We start from the raw sequence: 16,107 nt of genomic DNA, 5'->3' as shown, positions 1-16,107 counted from the left end.
AGGGAAGGATTCTGATTGGCCTAGCTCATGTCATGTGCTCATTCCTTAGGCAGTTGCTATGACTGGGGGCTGAGGAACATTGGTCCAGCTTGATCAGGTGCTCCTTCTCCACAGTCAGGGTCTGGGAGAAGATGGACTGGGCAGACAAAGACCGAGATAGATGATTGCCCCCCTCCTCTACCTCTGTACAATGGACCTTGACATTGGGAGTTTTTAAAGTACCATGATTTTGTGATCCCCAACCATCCCCACATCCAGTGCTCCACAGTGGCTCATGTGTTCCCTGATCCTGGGGAGGTTTGGTTCTCATTCCAGATGAAGAGCATGAGTGTGGGAGACCCCCGAACCTTCCCCTTCATTGAGCCCCCACCACCAGCCAGCCTGGAAACTGCCATCCTCTACCTCCGGGACCAGGGCGCCCTGGACAACTCAGAGGCTCTCACCCCCATCGGGTCCCTGCTGGCCCAGCTGCCTGTGGATGTCGTGATTGGTGAGGACCCCCCTCTGGGTGATCACACAGGACACCCAGAGCTAGTGCAGGGCACTGCTCACTCTCTTGAGTGATGAGAACGCAAGTCTGTTCCTTCCCTGGACCCAGTTCATTCATTCAGAAGTCCTCTGTGCCAGGTACTGGGGATACAGCAGTGGACAAACGGATATAAATCTCTGCCCATGGGAGCTGACGTTCCAGTGGGGAAGACCAGCAATAAATCAGGAAAATAAGTATAATACATGGTAGATCATATAGTGCTAAGTGTTTTGGAGAAAAGATAAAAGCAAGAGAGGGTGCATAGGAAGTGTTGGGGTGGTTGGGGAATTGCCATTTATGATACAGACCTCAGGCAGTCTTCATCGGGCAGGTAACATTGGTGCAGAGAAATGGAGATAAGGGGTGGGAGCCCTCAAATAGGTAGGTACCTCAAATGCTTGCCAGTAGAAATATAAAAATGTAATGTAAGCCCCATATGTAATTTAAAACTTTCTAGTAACTATGTTAAAAAATAAAAAGAAATAGTTGTAATTAAGTTTGATAATGTATCTTATTTAACTAAATATATCCAAAACATTATAGTTTCAATGTATAATCAACATAAAACATTATTGTGGTATTTTATATTATTTTTTCATACAAGTCTTGGAAATCTGGTGTGTATGAGGGTACTCCAAAAAGTTCATGGTATTATCTTTCACTTCTGTTTTTCCATGGAAGTTTTGAAGTACCTTTGTATTTTATACTCACAGCATATCTCAATTTCAACTAGCCACATTTCAAGGGCTCAGTAGCCACATGTAGCCAGTGGCTGCTGTATTGAACAGTGCAGATGTAGTAGAAGGGCACTCCGGGCAAAGAAAATAGTTAGTATAAAAGCCCTGTGGTGTGTGAGGGGAACACTAAGAAGGCCAGTATGGCTTGAGCGGAGAAAGTAGGAAGTGTTACCCGACAGTCCCATCATTCGTTTATTCATTTGTTAAATATTTTTTGAGTACCTGCTCAGTGAAGAAAACAAAACTCCTGGCCTTGTGGAGCTCACATGTAATGGGAGAGACAGTGAGCAAGATAAGTGAGTCAAACGTATGTCATGTCAGCTGGTGATCCATGCTGAGCGGAAAGCAAAGCAGGAAGCAGGGATGGAGATAGGGGGACCGGGAGACAATGACATCTGAACAGAGGCCTGAGGAGTGAAGGGGAGCTGGATCAGGTGAGGAGCTTTGAAGTGGAAGGGAGACTGAAGTGTTTAAGTGGAACTGGGTTTTATGTGCCTGAAGGTGGCCAGAAAATGAAGGAATCGGCTTGACAATTTGTTAAGGGCCAGGAAAGGCCAGGTCCACAGAGCCCAATGGAAGCCACACCATTTCCAGTTCCTGGCCCTCCTGTTCAGGTCTTCAGTGACCAGTCACAGATGGATGTGGTGCTCCTTGTCCCCACAGTGTGTGTAATGAGGAATGGGGGGGCGTTTATCCTGAGGGATTCAGGGCCAGTAGGCCCTCTGGTCCTGTTGTCCTCGCCGCTGACCTGTGACACAGCGTTAGTGTCTTAGGTTGCTTACTTGAGACTTCAGATGCCACCACTATATGTTAGGCGTGGCTGGAGGTATCTGGCTTGCAAGGCTGCTTCAGCGAACGTGATGTGGAGCACCCTGATTTCGAATGAGTGACATAAAAGGCAAGCTCTCCCACTTGGATACCCCAGCATTTGGTGTATTTATGGGGTACCCAAGACCCCCTGAATGCAGGAATCCTGGGTTTTCCATAGCTTAGACCCATCCCCCTTTTCTCCTGTACACAGCCTGGCCCTGGCTTTGCCCTCGCACCCCTCTCTTGCGGTCATCAGGATATCATGACTTAGTTGCCACTTCCTCTTGCTCATTCTTGAGTCATCCTTGCCCCTCTAGAGGAGCCACTGACCGAGGCACGTTCTTCTTGCCTGATTCTCCTGATTGAAGACATTCTGTTTCCACCAACAGCCCACACGATATTCCTGCCTCAGCAGGACCACCCAGGACACCATTTCCTGAGCATGTTGCTCCACAGAGTCTTTGGAATTAACAACTTTAAGGTCCCATATCATAGCAACACTGTAGGACTTCAGTGTGGGCAGGAGGCTGGAGGTGATGGACTCTGAGGGCCTCCCAAGGCTAAGACGATGGTTATTTTTGTTTGTTTTAGAAGGAAACAAGGGTAGACTGGCCAGTCAGCCCACTTGGTTAGAGTGGTGCTGGTAACACCGAGGTAACGGGTTCAGATCCATGTACTGGCAGCTGCCAAAAAAAAAACCCCAAAAAAACCAAAAATGGAAACAGGGCTAGAGTAAGGAGAATCAGAGCTGGGAAGCAAAGTAATGTTTCACGAACACTTTGCATGCCAGCTTTAGGGACTTCATATCATTTTATCCTTACCTACTGAGGTCAGGGCCTCTGATTGCTCCAGATGTACAGGTGAGGAAACTGAGGCATAGTGGGGCGCTGACATGTGCCTGAAGGTGTGGAACAAGTGAGTGATAGAGCCTGACTTTGATCAGATGTGATGCTAAGTGCCTCATGCAGGCTGGGAGTAAGTGACTTCACTTTCCATCTGAGGAAACCAAGGTTCAGAGAATGGCTGGTGCTCACTCACTAGCCCAGTGGGTCCTACAACTGCAGAGTTGGGAGGCTCAGATGGCCTGTGCCGGGGTGGTCCTGGGCCCAGATGGCTCAGTTACTGTCCTCTGCACCAGGTGCAGTTCTGAGGCTTCACAAGGTGAAACAGTTAATCCTCATGGCAGCCCTAAGAGGAGAGATAGATGCTGCTGTTACCCCTTTTTATAGATGGGGAAACAGAGGCACAGGGAGTTGCCCCAGGTGACAGAGCTAGAGAGTCCTGGAATAGGACTTGCTTTCTGCTCACCTTTATTTCATGAGTCCAGCCCTGTGACAGGCACTTTGTGTAAAGACAGTCAAAGGGAACGGTGAGGGCAAATCTAGACACGTGACATGTGGACCACTGGCCATGGGGCAGGCAGGTGGGGCCCAAGAATCCCATGAGGCCCAGGGTCTTCTCAGGTCCCCAGAAACAGGGGAAGTCTAGTTTCTACTGGTGAGTGCTTGCAAATGGAGACATTTTCCCCCAGTTCTTTGGCCACGTGGGAATACGATTCCTACCCGTTTGCATCTCTGTGTCCTTCCCCGTCCTCCCTTCTTCCCCTCCTCCCCCTTTCCCTGCCTTTCTCCCCCTTCTTTCTCCTCTTCCCTCTTTACCTTCCACCTCCCCCTTCTGCCTCTGCTTCCAACGAAGATGGCAGAAGATTCATTCTGCAGTAGGCACAAAAGTCAGCACCTCCCATGTGCCAGAGCAGATCAAGTCACAGCCAACATTCAGTTCACACTGTAGAAGGAGACCTTGGCAGTTCAAAATGAGTGCCGGGGACTCAGTTGTAACTGGAAGAGTAGGGAAGACAGTGACATTGCTGACAGTAGTAGTCAGCACTTAGACAGTGTCCCCTACGTTCCTGAGGAGGCTGGCCCCGCGGTTATCTCTAATCTACAGAAGGGGAAACAGGCCCTTGCCTGAGGTCACATGACCAGATATCACAGTGTGGGGTTTGAATCTATCTGGCTCCCCATGCCCTTTGTGGGCGAGATAGGGGGAGGTGGGGGCAGGATGGGTTAGGGGACCCTGAGTGGTGAGGGGCGCAGCTATCCCAGCACCCAGAGGCTCAGCCCAGTGTCTGTCTGCTGGCCGCAGGGAAGATGCTGATTCTGGGCTCCATGTTCAGCCTGGCAGAGCCAGTGCTCACCATCGCAGCTGCCCTCAGCGTCCAGTCACCCTTCACCCGCAGTGCCCAGAGCAGTCCAGAATGTACGGCAGCACGGCGGCCACTGGAGAGTGACCAGGGTGACCCCTTCACACTCTTCAACGTCTTCAACACCTGGGTGCAGGTGACCTGGCAGTGGGGCCTCTCTGTCTGTCATTCTGCAGGAGGTCAGGGCCTCCTTCAGCTGTGACTTCTCCTTGTGCCACACCCCCACCCCACCCCAGGCAGGACCACTGAGCTCTCCAGAACAAACTGGGCCTACCTGGGGAAAACCACATCTCCACCATTCATGCTTTTGAGCTGAGGGGACAGGGAACTTGGGGTTCCTAAAGCACTGATTAAAACCAGTGCCACCTGAAGAAGGTCCAGTCTCCTTAGGGTGGCATCTGTAGATCCAACACACATTGGGCCCTGGCTCTAATCATTGCCCTGTATAGGGCAGTGCTAGGGACCCACTGGTGACCAAAACTACTGTAGTCTTGTCTTCCTGGGTCGCACAGCCAAGTGCAGAGAGACAGACCCATCCCTAGACACTGACAACCCAAGAGGGCTGGGATGGGGAGACCAAAGGGTTGGGAGAGGCCAGAGGGGGTACCTGACCCAGTATGGGAGTCTGGGAAATTTTCTTATACAACAGGGCATTGGGGGTGAGACCTGGAAGGAGGACAGCAGGTGTTTCTGGGGGAGGGCTGACCCACCTGCCTCATCCTCCCAGGGGGTGGTGTTTGGGCCCATGCTGGGGCAGTCTGGGTGGTGGGTCAGCCCCCCTGCCCCCTGAGTTGGCTAGGCCCTGACAACTCACTTCTACCCAGGTGAAATCTGAACGGAGCAGAAACACACGCAAGTGGTGCCGCAGTCGGGGCATAGAGGAGCATCGGCTGTACGAGATGGCCAACTTGCGGCGCCAGTTCAAGGTGAGGCACAGGAAGAGGGATGGGGACTGGTCCCACCAAAGCAGACAGAGTGTGAGCACACTCCGGACCACTCTCTTTCTCCTTGCCTGACAGTGATCAGGCCAGAGTCCCACCCTGCGTCCACCTTCCCAACCAGCAGATGACCAGGCATGGGGCAGCCTGGGCACGGCCATAGGGGTAGAAATCCAGGAGGGATCCCTGGAGGAAGTGGACAGGGTCAGCAGTGACATTCCTCATCCTCAGGAAGAACCTTGCCCTCTGGATCAGATGTACTGAACTGGCAGCACAGGCTGAGTGCTGGGAGGCAGCTTAGGGTGATGGTTTGGGCCAACTAATCCAGAGCTGGACATCCCAGTGGCAAATCCTAGCTCTGCCATTTGCTAACAGTGTGACCCTGGGTACATTACTGATTGTTTGTGGGCCTCAGCTTCCCCTCTGAAACAGAGATGATAAAAATAGCACCTACCTCACAGCCTTCCTGTGAGGATTAAATGAGTTAATACATACAGAGCGTTTAGAACAGGGCATAGCATGTAGGTGGTTTTGTATGAGTGCCTGCAATTACTATTACTACATTATTACATAGGTGAGTGAGTGGACAGATAATTTACTTTTAAATTATAAATGGATTCCTTCTATACCAAATGGTTCTGCAACTTGTTTGTTTCATTAACATTACACGGATGTGTCTCCAGTTGAGTACAAAAAGATCTGCTGCTGCTATATACTTTTCAGTGGTCATGCAGTATCCATGGAATGAAAATAGAGTAAAAGAGTCCTTGGTATAATCCATTTCCTTTGGTTGCAGATGGGCAAATTGTGGCCCAGAGTGGGCAGTCACCTGGCCAAAGCCTCCTGCTCAGTTTCTTTTGTTGAGGACCACTGATGTCCCAACTGCTCTCTGCATCTCTCTCTGTCCCTAGCTTCTAGAGCAGTGTTCAACCTTTGTTGGCCCCAGACACTTTAAGAATCTAATGAAAGGTGTGGGCCCTTTTGTACACACACACTAAAACACACATGTGTGCAATATCCTGCGTCCTCTGTTGGTGAGGGGGCTCAGCAGGAAACGGACCAATCATACCAGGTCATTTGAGGACTATTTACAAAGGGTTGGGTAGGGTGGAGAGCAGGGGAACCTCAACTTTAATGTGCATCAGAGTCACCTGGAGGGTCTGTTAGATCCACTTTCCTGGCCCCACCGCCTGAGATTATGACTTGGTCAGTCAGGGATGGAGTCTGAGACCTGACTTTTCTGCTAAGTCCCCAGATGTCCCAGATACTGCCTCTGTTGGTCATAGGCCCACACTTTGAGAAGCACTAGTGTAGGAAACCCACAGGGCTGGTGTAGCACTCTGAGACTGGTGAAGCACAGGCCTCCCCAGGCCTAAGGGGCAGGTGGAGGCAATGGCCAGATCCTGGACACGGCTGTGGGGAGAGGGCGCTGGAACCTCCTCTCCTGTCCCTGGCCCAGGCATTATGTTGGCTAACAATGATAATAGATGACTGCTTTCTTTCACAGAGCAGTTACGCTTGCCTGGCGTTGTACAGAGGGTTGTTCTTATCCAGTCCCCTTCAGACGTAACAGCCCTAGTGGGGAGGTACTGGGATGATCCTCATTTCCCATTTGAAGGATCCCACAGAAGCATGAGGTTGCTTGCTGGCAAGTGACAAGCCCCAGACTTGAGCCAGTATCAGAGTCAGGAGCCAATTCAGCCTGCCTCGTGTTTCTCACTCATGCCTCACCTGCCCCCAGGAGCTGTTGGAGGATCATGGGCTGCTGGCTGGGGGCCAGGCTGTGAAGCCAGGGGACAGCTACAGTCGGCTACAGCAGCGCCGTGAGCGCCGGGCACTGTATCAGCTGAAGCGCCAGCACGAGGAGAGCAGGGGGCGCAGGCGCAAGGTGCTGCAGCTGCAGGAGGACCCAGGCGGCTGCTCCAGCGATGAAGACCAGGCCGGCCCAGCCTCCCAGGGGGCTGATGATGGTGTGGACATCCAGGTGGGGCACAAAGGGTTGTCTAGTGCTGGGGTGGCAGGGTGGAGTTTACCAGAAGGGCCCTGCCCTGGGGTCTGAGGTGACATGGCCTTGCCCTGGGGCATGAAGGGACATGGCCCTTCCCTGGGTCTAAGGAGACATGGCATTGCCCTGGGGCATGAAGGGACCTGGTTCTGCCCTGGACTCTGAGGGGACAGGCCCTGCCTTCACCTCAGGAACCAGGTTACCATGGACAGGACCCCAGTGGTCTACAGAACCCTTTGGGTCCATGTGTCGTAGTGCAGGGCACTTAGACAGGTAGTGGGGAGGGTCCCCCTGGAACCTGCCTTTCTTGTGTTCCCACAAGGATGTAAAGTTTAAGCTCCGGCACAATCTGGAGCAGCTGCAGGCAGCTGCCAGCTCGGCTCAGGCCCTGACCCGTGATCAAATGGTGCTGCTCAAGCTAGTGCTGGGCCGGGGCCTCTATCCCCAGCTTGCCATCCCGGACCCGTTCAACAGTGGCCGCAAGGACTCAGATCAGGTGGGCCCTCTTCCCACTCCCATCCCCGTGTTCGTTTTGTCATTTGACACATATTTCCCAAGTGCCTGCTCTGTGCTGGGGACACAGCGGTGACTGAAACAGCCCTGGCCCTGCCCTCGTGGGGCTCACAGTCCAGTGGGACAGACAGAGTACCCCAGCAGACAGAGAGGGCAGGGCTGGGATGGTGGAGCCCAAGGGGCTGTGGGAGCTCAGAGGGAGCACCTGACCCAGCCTGGAGGGGTTCAGGGAGGGCTTCCTGGAGGAGGGGACCTAGCCAGGAGGGTGAAGGAAGAGCATCCCAGATAGTGGAAGAGCAGGTCAGAGGGCCTCTGCTTCACTTTTGGCCTCTGCAGATTTTCCACACCCAGGCCAAGCAGGGCACCGTGCTGCACCCCACCTGTGTCTTCGCCAGCAGCCCTGAGGTGCTGCACACACCGGAGCAGGAGACTAGGGGCAGTGAAAGGACCCGAGGTACAGGGAGCCCAGGTGGGAGGGAGCCCCCATCTGGGATGTGAAGGGCAGTTACACAGTGACCTCAGGGGCCCCTCACTGGCTGGGGTTCCCCCTTGCTGCTTCCCATACCCCACTTATGCTTGTGCTGCTGGCACGGGGCCTGTAGGAAAAGGAGGTTCTGAGGGCCAGACCTCGCTGCGTGGCCTTGAGTGGATCACTCCCACACTGAGCCTTGCCCTTGGAGTTGGCTGACTTGGACCAGTGTGGCCATTTCCAAGTAACACAGCACCCATCAGGAGATCTGACCCATGGTTCCATGAGCTCCCCAACTTGGTTCTGCAGTGGGAGGCTCCCCTGCCCCACATACACAGAAGGGCATCTTGCCACAGACATGGCTGCATGCTAGCAGTCAGATGCAGATTTGGCCAACCTTCTAGTTGGAGCTGGGCCACCAAAGCCTCAGCTGGGTGCCTACACACAGGACCAGTCAGGTCTCAGCCCAGGGCACCCTTCTGAAGGGTACTGCCAGTGTGCTTGGACAGAGGCTTTACTCCTGAAACCTCAATTGCTAGTTATGTATTTTAGCCGAGCTCTGGAACGCAGCCTCATCTTCCTCCTATGTGTAAAGAAAGTGACATGCTTTATTAAAGTGATAAATATGAGGGGACTTCAAAAAGTTTGTGGAAATATGGAATTAAAATATGAAAATAAAAAATGTAAACTTTATTTCTCAACATAAGCTCCATCAAGTTTAGGACACTTTTGTAAGCAATGACACCAGCCATTTAGTCCATCCCTAAAGAACCGAGAATCCTGGGAACTTAACCATGTCAATGCAGTCTTTTATGTTATTAACTGAAGAAAAATGGGTGCCCTTTAAATATTTTTTAAGATTAGAAAATGAAAAGAAGTTAGAAGGAGCCAAATCAGGACTGTAAGGTGGGTGCCTAATGATTTCCCATCAAAACTGTCACAAAAATTGCCTTTGTTTGATGAGAAGAGTGAGCAGGAGCATTTTCATGGTAGAGAACAACTCTGGTAAAGCTCTCCCGGGCGTTTCTCTGCTAAAGCTTTGGCTGACTTTCTCCAGACACTCTCATAATAAGCAGATGTTATTCTTTGACCCTCCAGAAAGTCAAGAAGCAAAATGCCTTGAGCAACCCAAAAAACTGTTGCCATGACCAATGCTCTTGACTGGTCCACTCTTTTGTTTAGGCTGGACCACTGTCACCTCTTGGTAGCCATGGCTTTGATTGTGCTTTGTCTTCAGGAGCATACTGGTAAAGCCACGTTTCATTTCCTGTTACAGTTCTTCAAGGAAATACTTCAGGATCTTGATTTCACTTGTTTAAAATTTCCGTTGAAAGGTCTGCTCTTGTCTGCAGCTCATCTGGGTGCAACAGTTTTGGCACCCATCGAGGGGAACGTTTGCTCAACTAATTTTTCAGTCAGAATTATATAAGTTGAATCAATTGAGATGTCTGTGGTGTTGGTTGTTGTTTCTACTGTTATTCATTGGTCCCCTTCAATTAGGGCATGAACAAGATTAATTTTTTCCTCGCAAATTGATGTGGATGGTCTGCTGCTGTGGGCTTCATCTGCAACATTGTCTTGCCTCTTCTTTTTTTATTTTGCCGGTACCCATGACCTTGGGATTATGAGGCTGTGCTCTGACCAACTGAGCTAACCTGCCAGCTCTGTCTTGTCTCTTCTTAAAACGAGTTTTTCATTTGTAAACTGCTGATTTCTTTGGGGCATTGTCCCCATAAACTTTTCATAAAGCCATCAATTATTTCACCTTTCTTCCACCCAAGCTTCACCGTAAATTTGATGGTTGTTCTTCAGTCTTAGCAGAATTTGTGGTAGGGCTTCTTTTCAAACTGATGTCTTATCTTTCTTAGCGCTTCAAACTAGATGCTGTTCAGATATGTTATAACAGGTTTGTATTAGTTTATTTTGGTGCAAAAAAATCTGGAAACCCATCATAGTATTTTCATAATATGCATTTTTAGTGAACTTTTTGTAGACCCCTCACATTAATCCAAAAAGATAAGGTTTATCATTTTAAATTATAAGGTAGAATTGGAAACTTTTCTCCCTAATCTTTAACAGCTATAAATTCCTTCAAATAGTAAAAGGCCACGAAAAATGATTACTTTGTACATTGTTGAATGTACTCATTATCCTTATTTGAGCATCACATATTGCACACAGGTATTGATATTCAATTCTGTACCTCACAGGTATGTATAATCAACTGTTACAGTAATAAAAAAATAAATTCCTAGTCAATTTACCCTCTTCCTATTACATTGTTTTTCTCCTTTTTTAAAATTCTTGAAAATTTCCAAACATCATTCAAGTAGAGTGTGATGAAGCCCTGGTGCCCTCACCCAGCTTTAATTACCATCGACATTTTGCCGTCCTTGTTTCTTCTGTCCCCTTACTTTTTTTTCCTTCTTGCTGGAGCATTTTAAAGCTGATCCTGGACATCATGTCATTTAGTAGTAAAAATAATAAGGGCCATTTTTCGCATTATTATAATGCTGTTATTACTCTTAACAAAATTAACAACGAATCCTTAATGCTGTCAAATAGGCATATTCATTGTGGCAAAGTATTTAAAAATAAGTTGCAGACATTTTATTGTTACCCACATGAGCATTTTCTTTATATGGATGTATAACTTGACCACATGGGGCAGGCAGGCCCAAGGGGATAGGTGGGGAGAGTCGGGTGGCTGGGGTGAGCCTGAGCTGTTCTCTTCAACCTTTTAGATGACAAGGACAAGATGAGTAGCAAACACCAGCTCCTCACCTTCGTATCCCTGTTGGAGACCAACAAGCCCTACCTGGTGAACTGCGTCCGCATCCCTGCCCTCCAGGTGGGTCTCTGCCCCACACCCCTCCAACTCCCAGGTTTGATAGCTGCGTTGGTGGGCCTGGAGGAGCCGCCTTCCACCACACTGGCTGTAGGCGTCAGCCGTGGACTGCAGACTGTCAGTGTGGCTGCTATCTTTTTCATTCATGGATTTGCTCAACAATTACTTGCCAAGGCACTGTTCCAGGCTCTGAAAACACAAGTGAACAGGGCAACAGCCCCAGCCCTGACCTCCTGGGGCTCACCTAGCAGGGGAGGTCAGACAATAGCAACAAACACAGTAGCGCTCAAAATGATCCGTTAGAGGTGGTAAGTGTTAGGGCAAAATAAAGAGTAGGGTAAGGGGGTAAAGGGCGAGGGTAGGGCACAGGTTGTAGATCTGGTGATCGTGGTGGGCATCATAGAGAAAGAGTAATTGAGCAAAGACCTGGAGGGAGGGAGGGAGCCATGTGGATCTCTGGGGGAAGAACGTCCCAGGCAGAGGGATGGCATGTTCAAAGGCCTGGGGCAGACACGTGCCTGGTGTGCTCTGGAAAATGTTGGGGCAGAGTTGGTGAGGGGGAGTGTGGCTGGAGATGGGGTCAGAGGCAGGTGGTGGGGCAGAAGCCCTGGGAGGGTTCTGAGCAGAGCTGGGACAGGGTCTGGTGTGGGGCAGAAGCAGGGATCCCAGCAAGGAGCTGACTGCAGCCATCCAGGCCAGAGGCTGAGGACATGCTTAGATTGCAGATACACTTGTGTATGTGTGTAGCCAGAAAGTGATGGTCCTGACAGTGGTAGCTGCCGTACCTTGAGTGCTCACTGCGTGTCACCCTGTGGCCCCAGGCCTGACCTGTGTGAGTCCTTGCAGCCTTACGATTGTCACTTTATAAAGAAGACTGAAGCTCAAGGTGGGGGCAGGTCACTTCCTAAGTCACATAGCAAGTGGCCAAGCCAGAGCTCCAAGGTCATATGCTGCACCCTCATTGATGAATGTCCACATTACCAGGACCCCCTCGATTTGGTCCCAGGGAACGTACAGGGAAGAGAGAAATCCTGTGGGCTCCCAGAGCCTCAGGAGGCTTTGTTGACACACTGATTTCCACTGACCATGCAATCTAACTCTGCTCTGTTCATTTCTATAGTCATCCGGATGGGTCTTGAGCACCTACCTTGTGCCAGGCACTATTACTATTCTAGGTGCCGGGGACGCAGCCATGGTCCAAATCGACAGAACTCCCTGTGGGGCTCCTATATGATGGCGGAGGCAGACAGTAAACAAAAACACAAAAATAAAAAAGGCAATGCCAGATGCTCATCCAAGCACTCTAAAGAGGCAAATAAGCAGGGTGAGGGACAGAGAGTGCTGGCCACCAGCAGGACCACAGGAGGAAACAGGTCTGCTGGCTGAGGTGCTGCCCTACGTTGTAATCTCTCCTCCCCTTTTACAACTTGTTTATGATGGAGGATTCAGACGTACACAATAGTAGGCAGAATGGTATATTGAACCCTCATGCACCTTCACCCAGCCCCCAAATCATTAGTCTCGTCCCATCTTCTCCCCTGCCCTGTCCCTTAGAATTTTTCTTGACATAGTATGAAACATTTGTAATTACCACCCTGACTTCTGTCCCCATAGGTGAGTGTGTGCTCGGTGTCTGGGTTCTTTCCCTCCACATTGTGGATGTGTGTGAGTGTCATCCCCCAGCCATCCTATTTTAACATGCAGCCCCTCCCTCTCCCAGCACTCTAAAATATGCTACCCCTGCTGCCCCCACCACTCCTGTTCCCCCTTCCCTGATTTAGCTGCTTCTTAGGACATGCTCTGTATTTTATTCTTTAATCTTGTTTATAGTCTGTCTCTCCAAGTCACCTATCAGCTCTAGTGGGGTAGAGACTTTGTCTTTCTTGTTCACAATTGTATCTCAGCACCTGGAAGAGTGCCTGGCAGAGTAAGCTTGCAGGAACTGTTCATTGGGTGGTTAGAAGGATGGAAGGGGAGGTGGATGGATGGGCGGATGGATACATTGGATAGACAGGTAGGTAGGGTAGGTGGATGAATGGGTGAGTGGATGAATGGGTGGGTGGGCATGAGCCCAGCTGGGTGGGGTTCTTTCTAAAATGATGTCCTACCCCTCACACCCAGTCCCTGTTTCCTACTCCCTCTCTTCCAGTCCCTCCTGCTGTTCAGTCAGTCCCTGGACACCAATGGTGACTGCTCCCGCCTGGTAGCTGATGGCTGGCTAGAGCTGCAGCTGGCAGACAGCGAGAGTGCCGTCCGGCTCCTTGCAGCTTCCCTGAGGCTCCGTGCCCAGTGGGAAAGTACCTTGGACCGGCAGCTGGCTTGCAAGGCTCAGCAGCGGCCAGAGGAGGAGGAAGAGGAACAGGATCTGCTGGTCAGCTGCAAGGAGATGGCAGCCCTGAGCAGGGAACTGCTGCAGTTCATGGCATCCAAGGTACCTGGTACCCAGGGTGCCTGTGCTGCCTGTGGCTGGAGGGCGTCTGCCACAGGGGTTGAGACTTGGAAAGGCCTGGCTTCCAGTTCACTCAGTGTAGGCACATTTGAGAGTTTTCAAGCCAAAGAGTTTAAGTGATTTGCCCAAGGTCACACAGCTGATTAAAGGGTGGAACCAGGATTGGATCCAGGAGCCGGGCTCCAGTGGCCACTTGACTAACCACTGCCCTGTGCCACCTGCATCACTCACTCAGCAGGTGTTTATTAAAGCACCTGCTGCACGTGTGGCGCATGTTACCCCCAACGGATAGTTAAGTGTATTCAGGATGTGAGAAGGAAGCTGTAGTTATCTGTCCATGGAGGACGGAGAAAAAGAATTGGATGGACAAACTTGAAATCAATCTCCAACCCTTAAGTGGGGAGTCAAGAATTGTTTCTGATTCTACTTCATGTGAGCGTCGTGGGGGAGAAGGGTGCAATCCAGGATGACTTCCCAGAGGAGTAGAGGGGCTGAGGACAAAGGGCAGAAACCCAGTGAGCCAGGGAAAGGGGAACAGTGCTGACGTGGAGAGGGCCAGGAGGAGGAGGGGCAAGGTGGCCAGACTTGAAGGCTAGACTCAGGGTCTGGATATGGTCCCACCAGCAACAGGGAGCAGAGGGAGGGGTCTGGGGAAGGCAGTTGAGATGGGGGATGGGGCATCAGGGCATGTTTTAGACAAGCTTCTGGTCATGAGTGTCTGAAACCAAGTTGTGATGGGCGTAAGTAATTGGCTCCTGTAACTGATATGTCCAAGGGAGAGCTTCAGGCACAGCTGTATCCAGGAGCTCAGATGGTACCACCCTGTGCCTATCTCTCTCCTGTCTCTCCTTCCTGTAGGTTCCCTACAGCCTCCGGAGGCTAACAGGGCTGGAAGCCCAGAACCTTTATGTGGGACCCCAGACCATCACGGCTGCCCCCAGACTCCCCAGCCTCTTTGGCAGCTCTACCCTTTCCCCCCACCCTACCAAGGGGGGCTACAGTGTCACTGACTTCCTCACCTACAACTGCCTCACGGTAAGCCCACCTTTGCCCCCCCTCATCCTCCTGCCCTGGAGAAGGGATTTTAGGAAGATCCCACCCCCACCCTCCCAATCATATTCCTACATAGTCCAGGGACGTGGTTTCCAGGGCCTGTAGCCCTGAGGGTTCTGGGAAGGGTCTAGCCGTGGTGTGGAGTGGGGGCAGTGGGGCCCAGCCTTGATGGCCTGCCTGCTGCAGAGTGACACGGACCTGTACAGCGATTGCCTGCGCACCTTCTGGACCTGCCCCCACTGCGGCCTGCACATGCCGCTCACGCCCTTGGAGCGCATCACCCATGAGAACACCTGTCCTGAGGCCCCACAGGATGACCCCGCAGGCAAGGACGGGCTGTGGGGGACCTGGGTCACCTGTGTCTGTCTAGCCATTCATCCATCCCACAGTTGTGTCCTGTGCATCTGGATGTTCACTGGGCACTGGGGACTGATGACCTCAGCCCTCTGGCTCTGGCTGGTGCCATACACAGGCCTTGTCATGAAGACCCAGAGCCTAGGGCAGGGAGGGCTGGGAGCACCACCTCTTTCTGTCTGTCTCTCTTTGGTTTCTCTTTTTCTTTGGTCTCTCTGTGTCACTGTCTGTCTCTGGACAGTTTTCTTGTTTCTGTTTCTCTGTGTCTCTCTGTGGCTGTGTCTCTTGTTCCTTTTCTCTGTCCCACAGCTGCCTCTGTCTGGGCCACATCCACCCTGTCGTCACACAGTGGACACTGCAGTGTCTGCTGTAGTGCACCACTTGCCACACACCAGGGTTCAGTGAGGGAGACCACAGCAAGGCCACATGGCTCCCACCGAGGGTTCACTTTGTCTCTTTCAGTCTCCATGTCTCTTGTGTGTTTCCTTCTGTCTCACTGGCAAGGACAGAGAGTAAAGACTGACCCGTGTATGCATATTAATCAAGGATGGCTTCCCAGAGGAGGCAAACCCTATTCCCCAAAGGCCAGGAGAGAGCCTAAGCCCCATGGGTACCGGGGGTTTGGGTGGGGGTGGAAGCACTCAGTGGAGCCCTCCTCATGGCCCCTCTCTCCTTCCTTAGGGACTGAGGAAGCTGCCCCTGAGCCCCTCCAGAAGGTGTCTGCCCTGCAGAGGCCCTTCCACTGCGAGGCCTGCCAGAAGGACTTCCTATTCACACCCACGGAGGTGCTGCGGCACCGGAAGCAGCATGTGTGAGCTGGGCTGGGAGCCCTGCCCAGGGCCAGGGCAACTGCCTGTCCCCCAGCCTAGGCTCAGAACCGTGGTCTGGTCACAGTCCAGAGGTGGGGGAGTGCGAATATGTGAATAAAGTCTACTATTCTGACTCAGACTTTTAAGCCTGCTCCTGCCCATTCAGAAAGTAGCAGTTGTTTCTGTCAGTCCTCCCCAGGGTCTAGCTTACATCTTTACTGCTGCAGTGTGCCACCTGGGGGGTCCTGGGGAAGATGTGGGGTGTTAGCTGAGCAGAGTCTTCTGGTATTTCCTGATTCCAGGTGCAGGATCTTGGCATCTCTGGTGGCTGCTCCCTCCTGAATCTGTCCTCACGGTCTCTGCTTCCCCTTGAGCTAGGGAGACCCTGAA

At 51.5% G+C, this 16,107-nt stretch overlaps 1 protein-coding gene across 4 annotated transcripts in view; it reads left to right on the top strand.

Annotated features, from left to right (window-relative positions):
- The window catches only part of DHX34 (DExH-box helicase 34), a 31,178-nt gene extending 15,322 nt beyond the window's left edge, over nucleotides 1–15,856 (top strand). For 3 of the 4 annotated variants that reach the window (XM_063111977.1, XM_063111974.1, XM_063111975.1), the window contains 11 exons: nucleotides 316–490; nucleotides 4,222–4,415; nucleotides 5,104–5,205; nucleotides 6,959–7,201; nucleotides 7,545–7,718; nucleotides 8,072–8,204; nucleotides 10,949–11,055; nucleotides 13,202–13,483; nucleotides 14,360–14,536; nucleotides 14,741–14,879; nucleotides 15,590–15,856. In XM_063111977.1, the coding sequence (XP_062968047.1) occupies nucleotides 316–490; nucleotides 4,222–4,415; nucleotides 5,104–5,205; nucleotides 6,959–7,201; nucleotides 7,545–7,718; nucleotides 8,072–8,204; nucleotides 10,949–11,055; nucleotides 13,202–13,483; nucleotides 14,360–14,536; nucleotides 14,741–14,879; nucleotides 15,590–15,723 (1,860 nt within the window). In that variant the 3' untranslated portion in view covers nucleotides 15,724–15,856. The remainder of the gene's footprint in view (nucleotides 1–315; nucleotides 491–4,221; nucleotides 4,416–5,103; nucleotides 5,206–6,958; nucleotides 7,202–7,544; nucleotides 7,719–8,071; nucleotides 8,205–10,948; nucleotides 11,056–13,201; nucleotides 13,484–14,359; nucleotides 14,537–14,740; nucleotides 14,880–15,589) is intronic. The other variant, XM_063111976.1, reaches the window with a different exon arrangement.
- The last annotated feature ends 251 nt before the right edge of the window (nucleotides 15,857–16,107 follow it).

The sequence above is a fragment of the Cynocephalus volans genome, chromosome 10, assembly GCF_027409185.1.
Source record: "Cynocephalus volans isolate mCynVol1 chromosome 10, mCynVol1.pri, whole genome shotgun sequence".
In the NCBI taxonomy this organism is placed as follows: Eukaryota; Metazoa; Chordata; class Mammalia; order Dermoptera; family Cynocephalidae; genus Cynocephalus; species Cynocephalus volans.
This window is presented reverse-complemented; position numbering and strand designations above follow the sequence as displayed.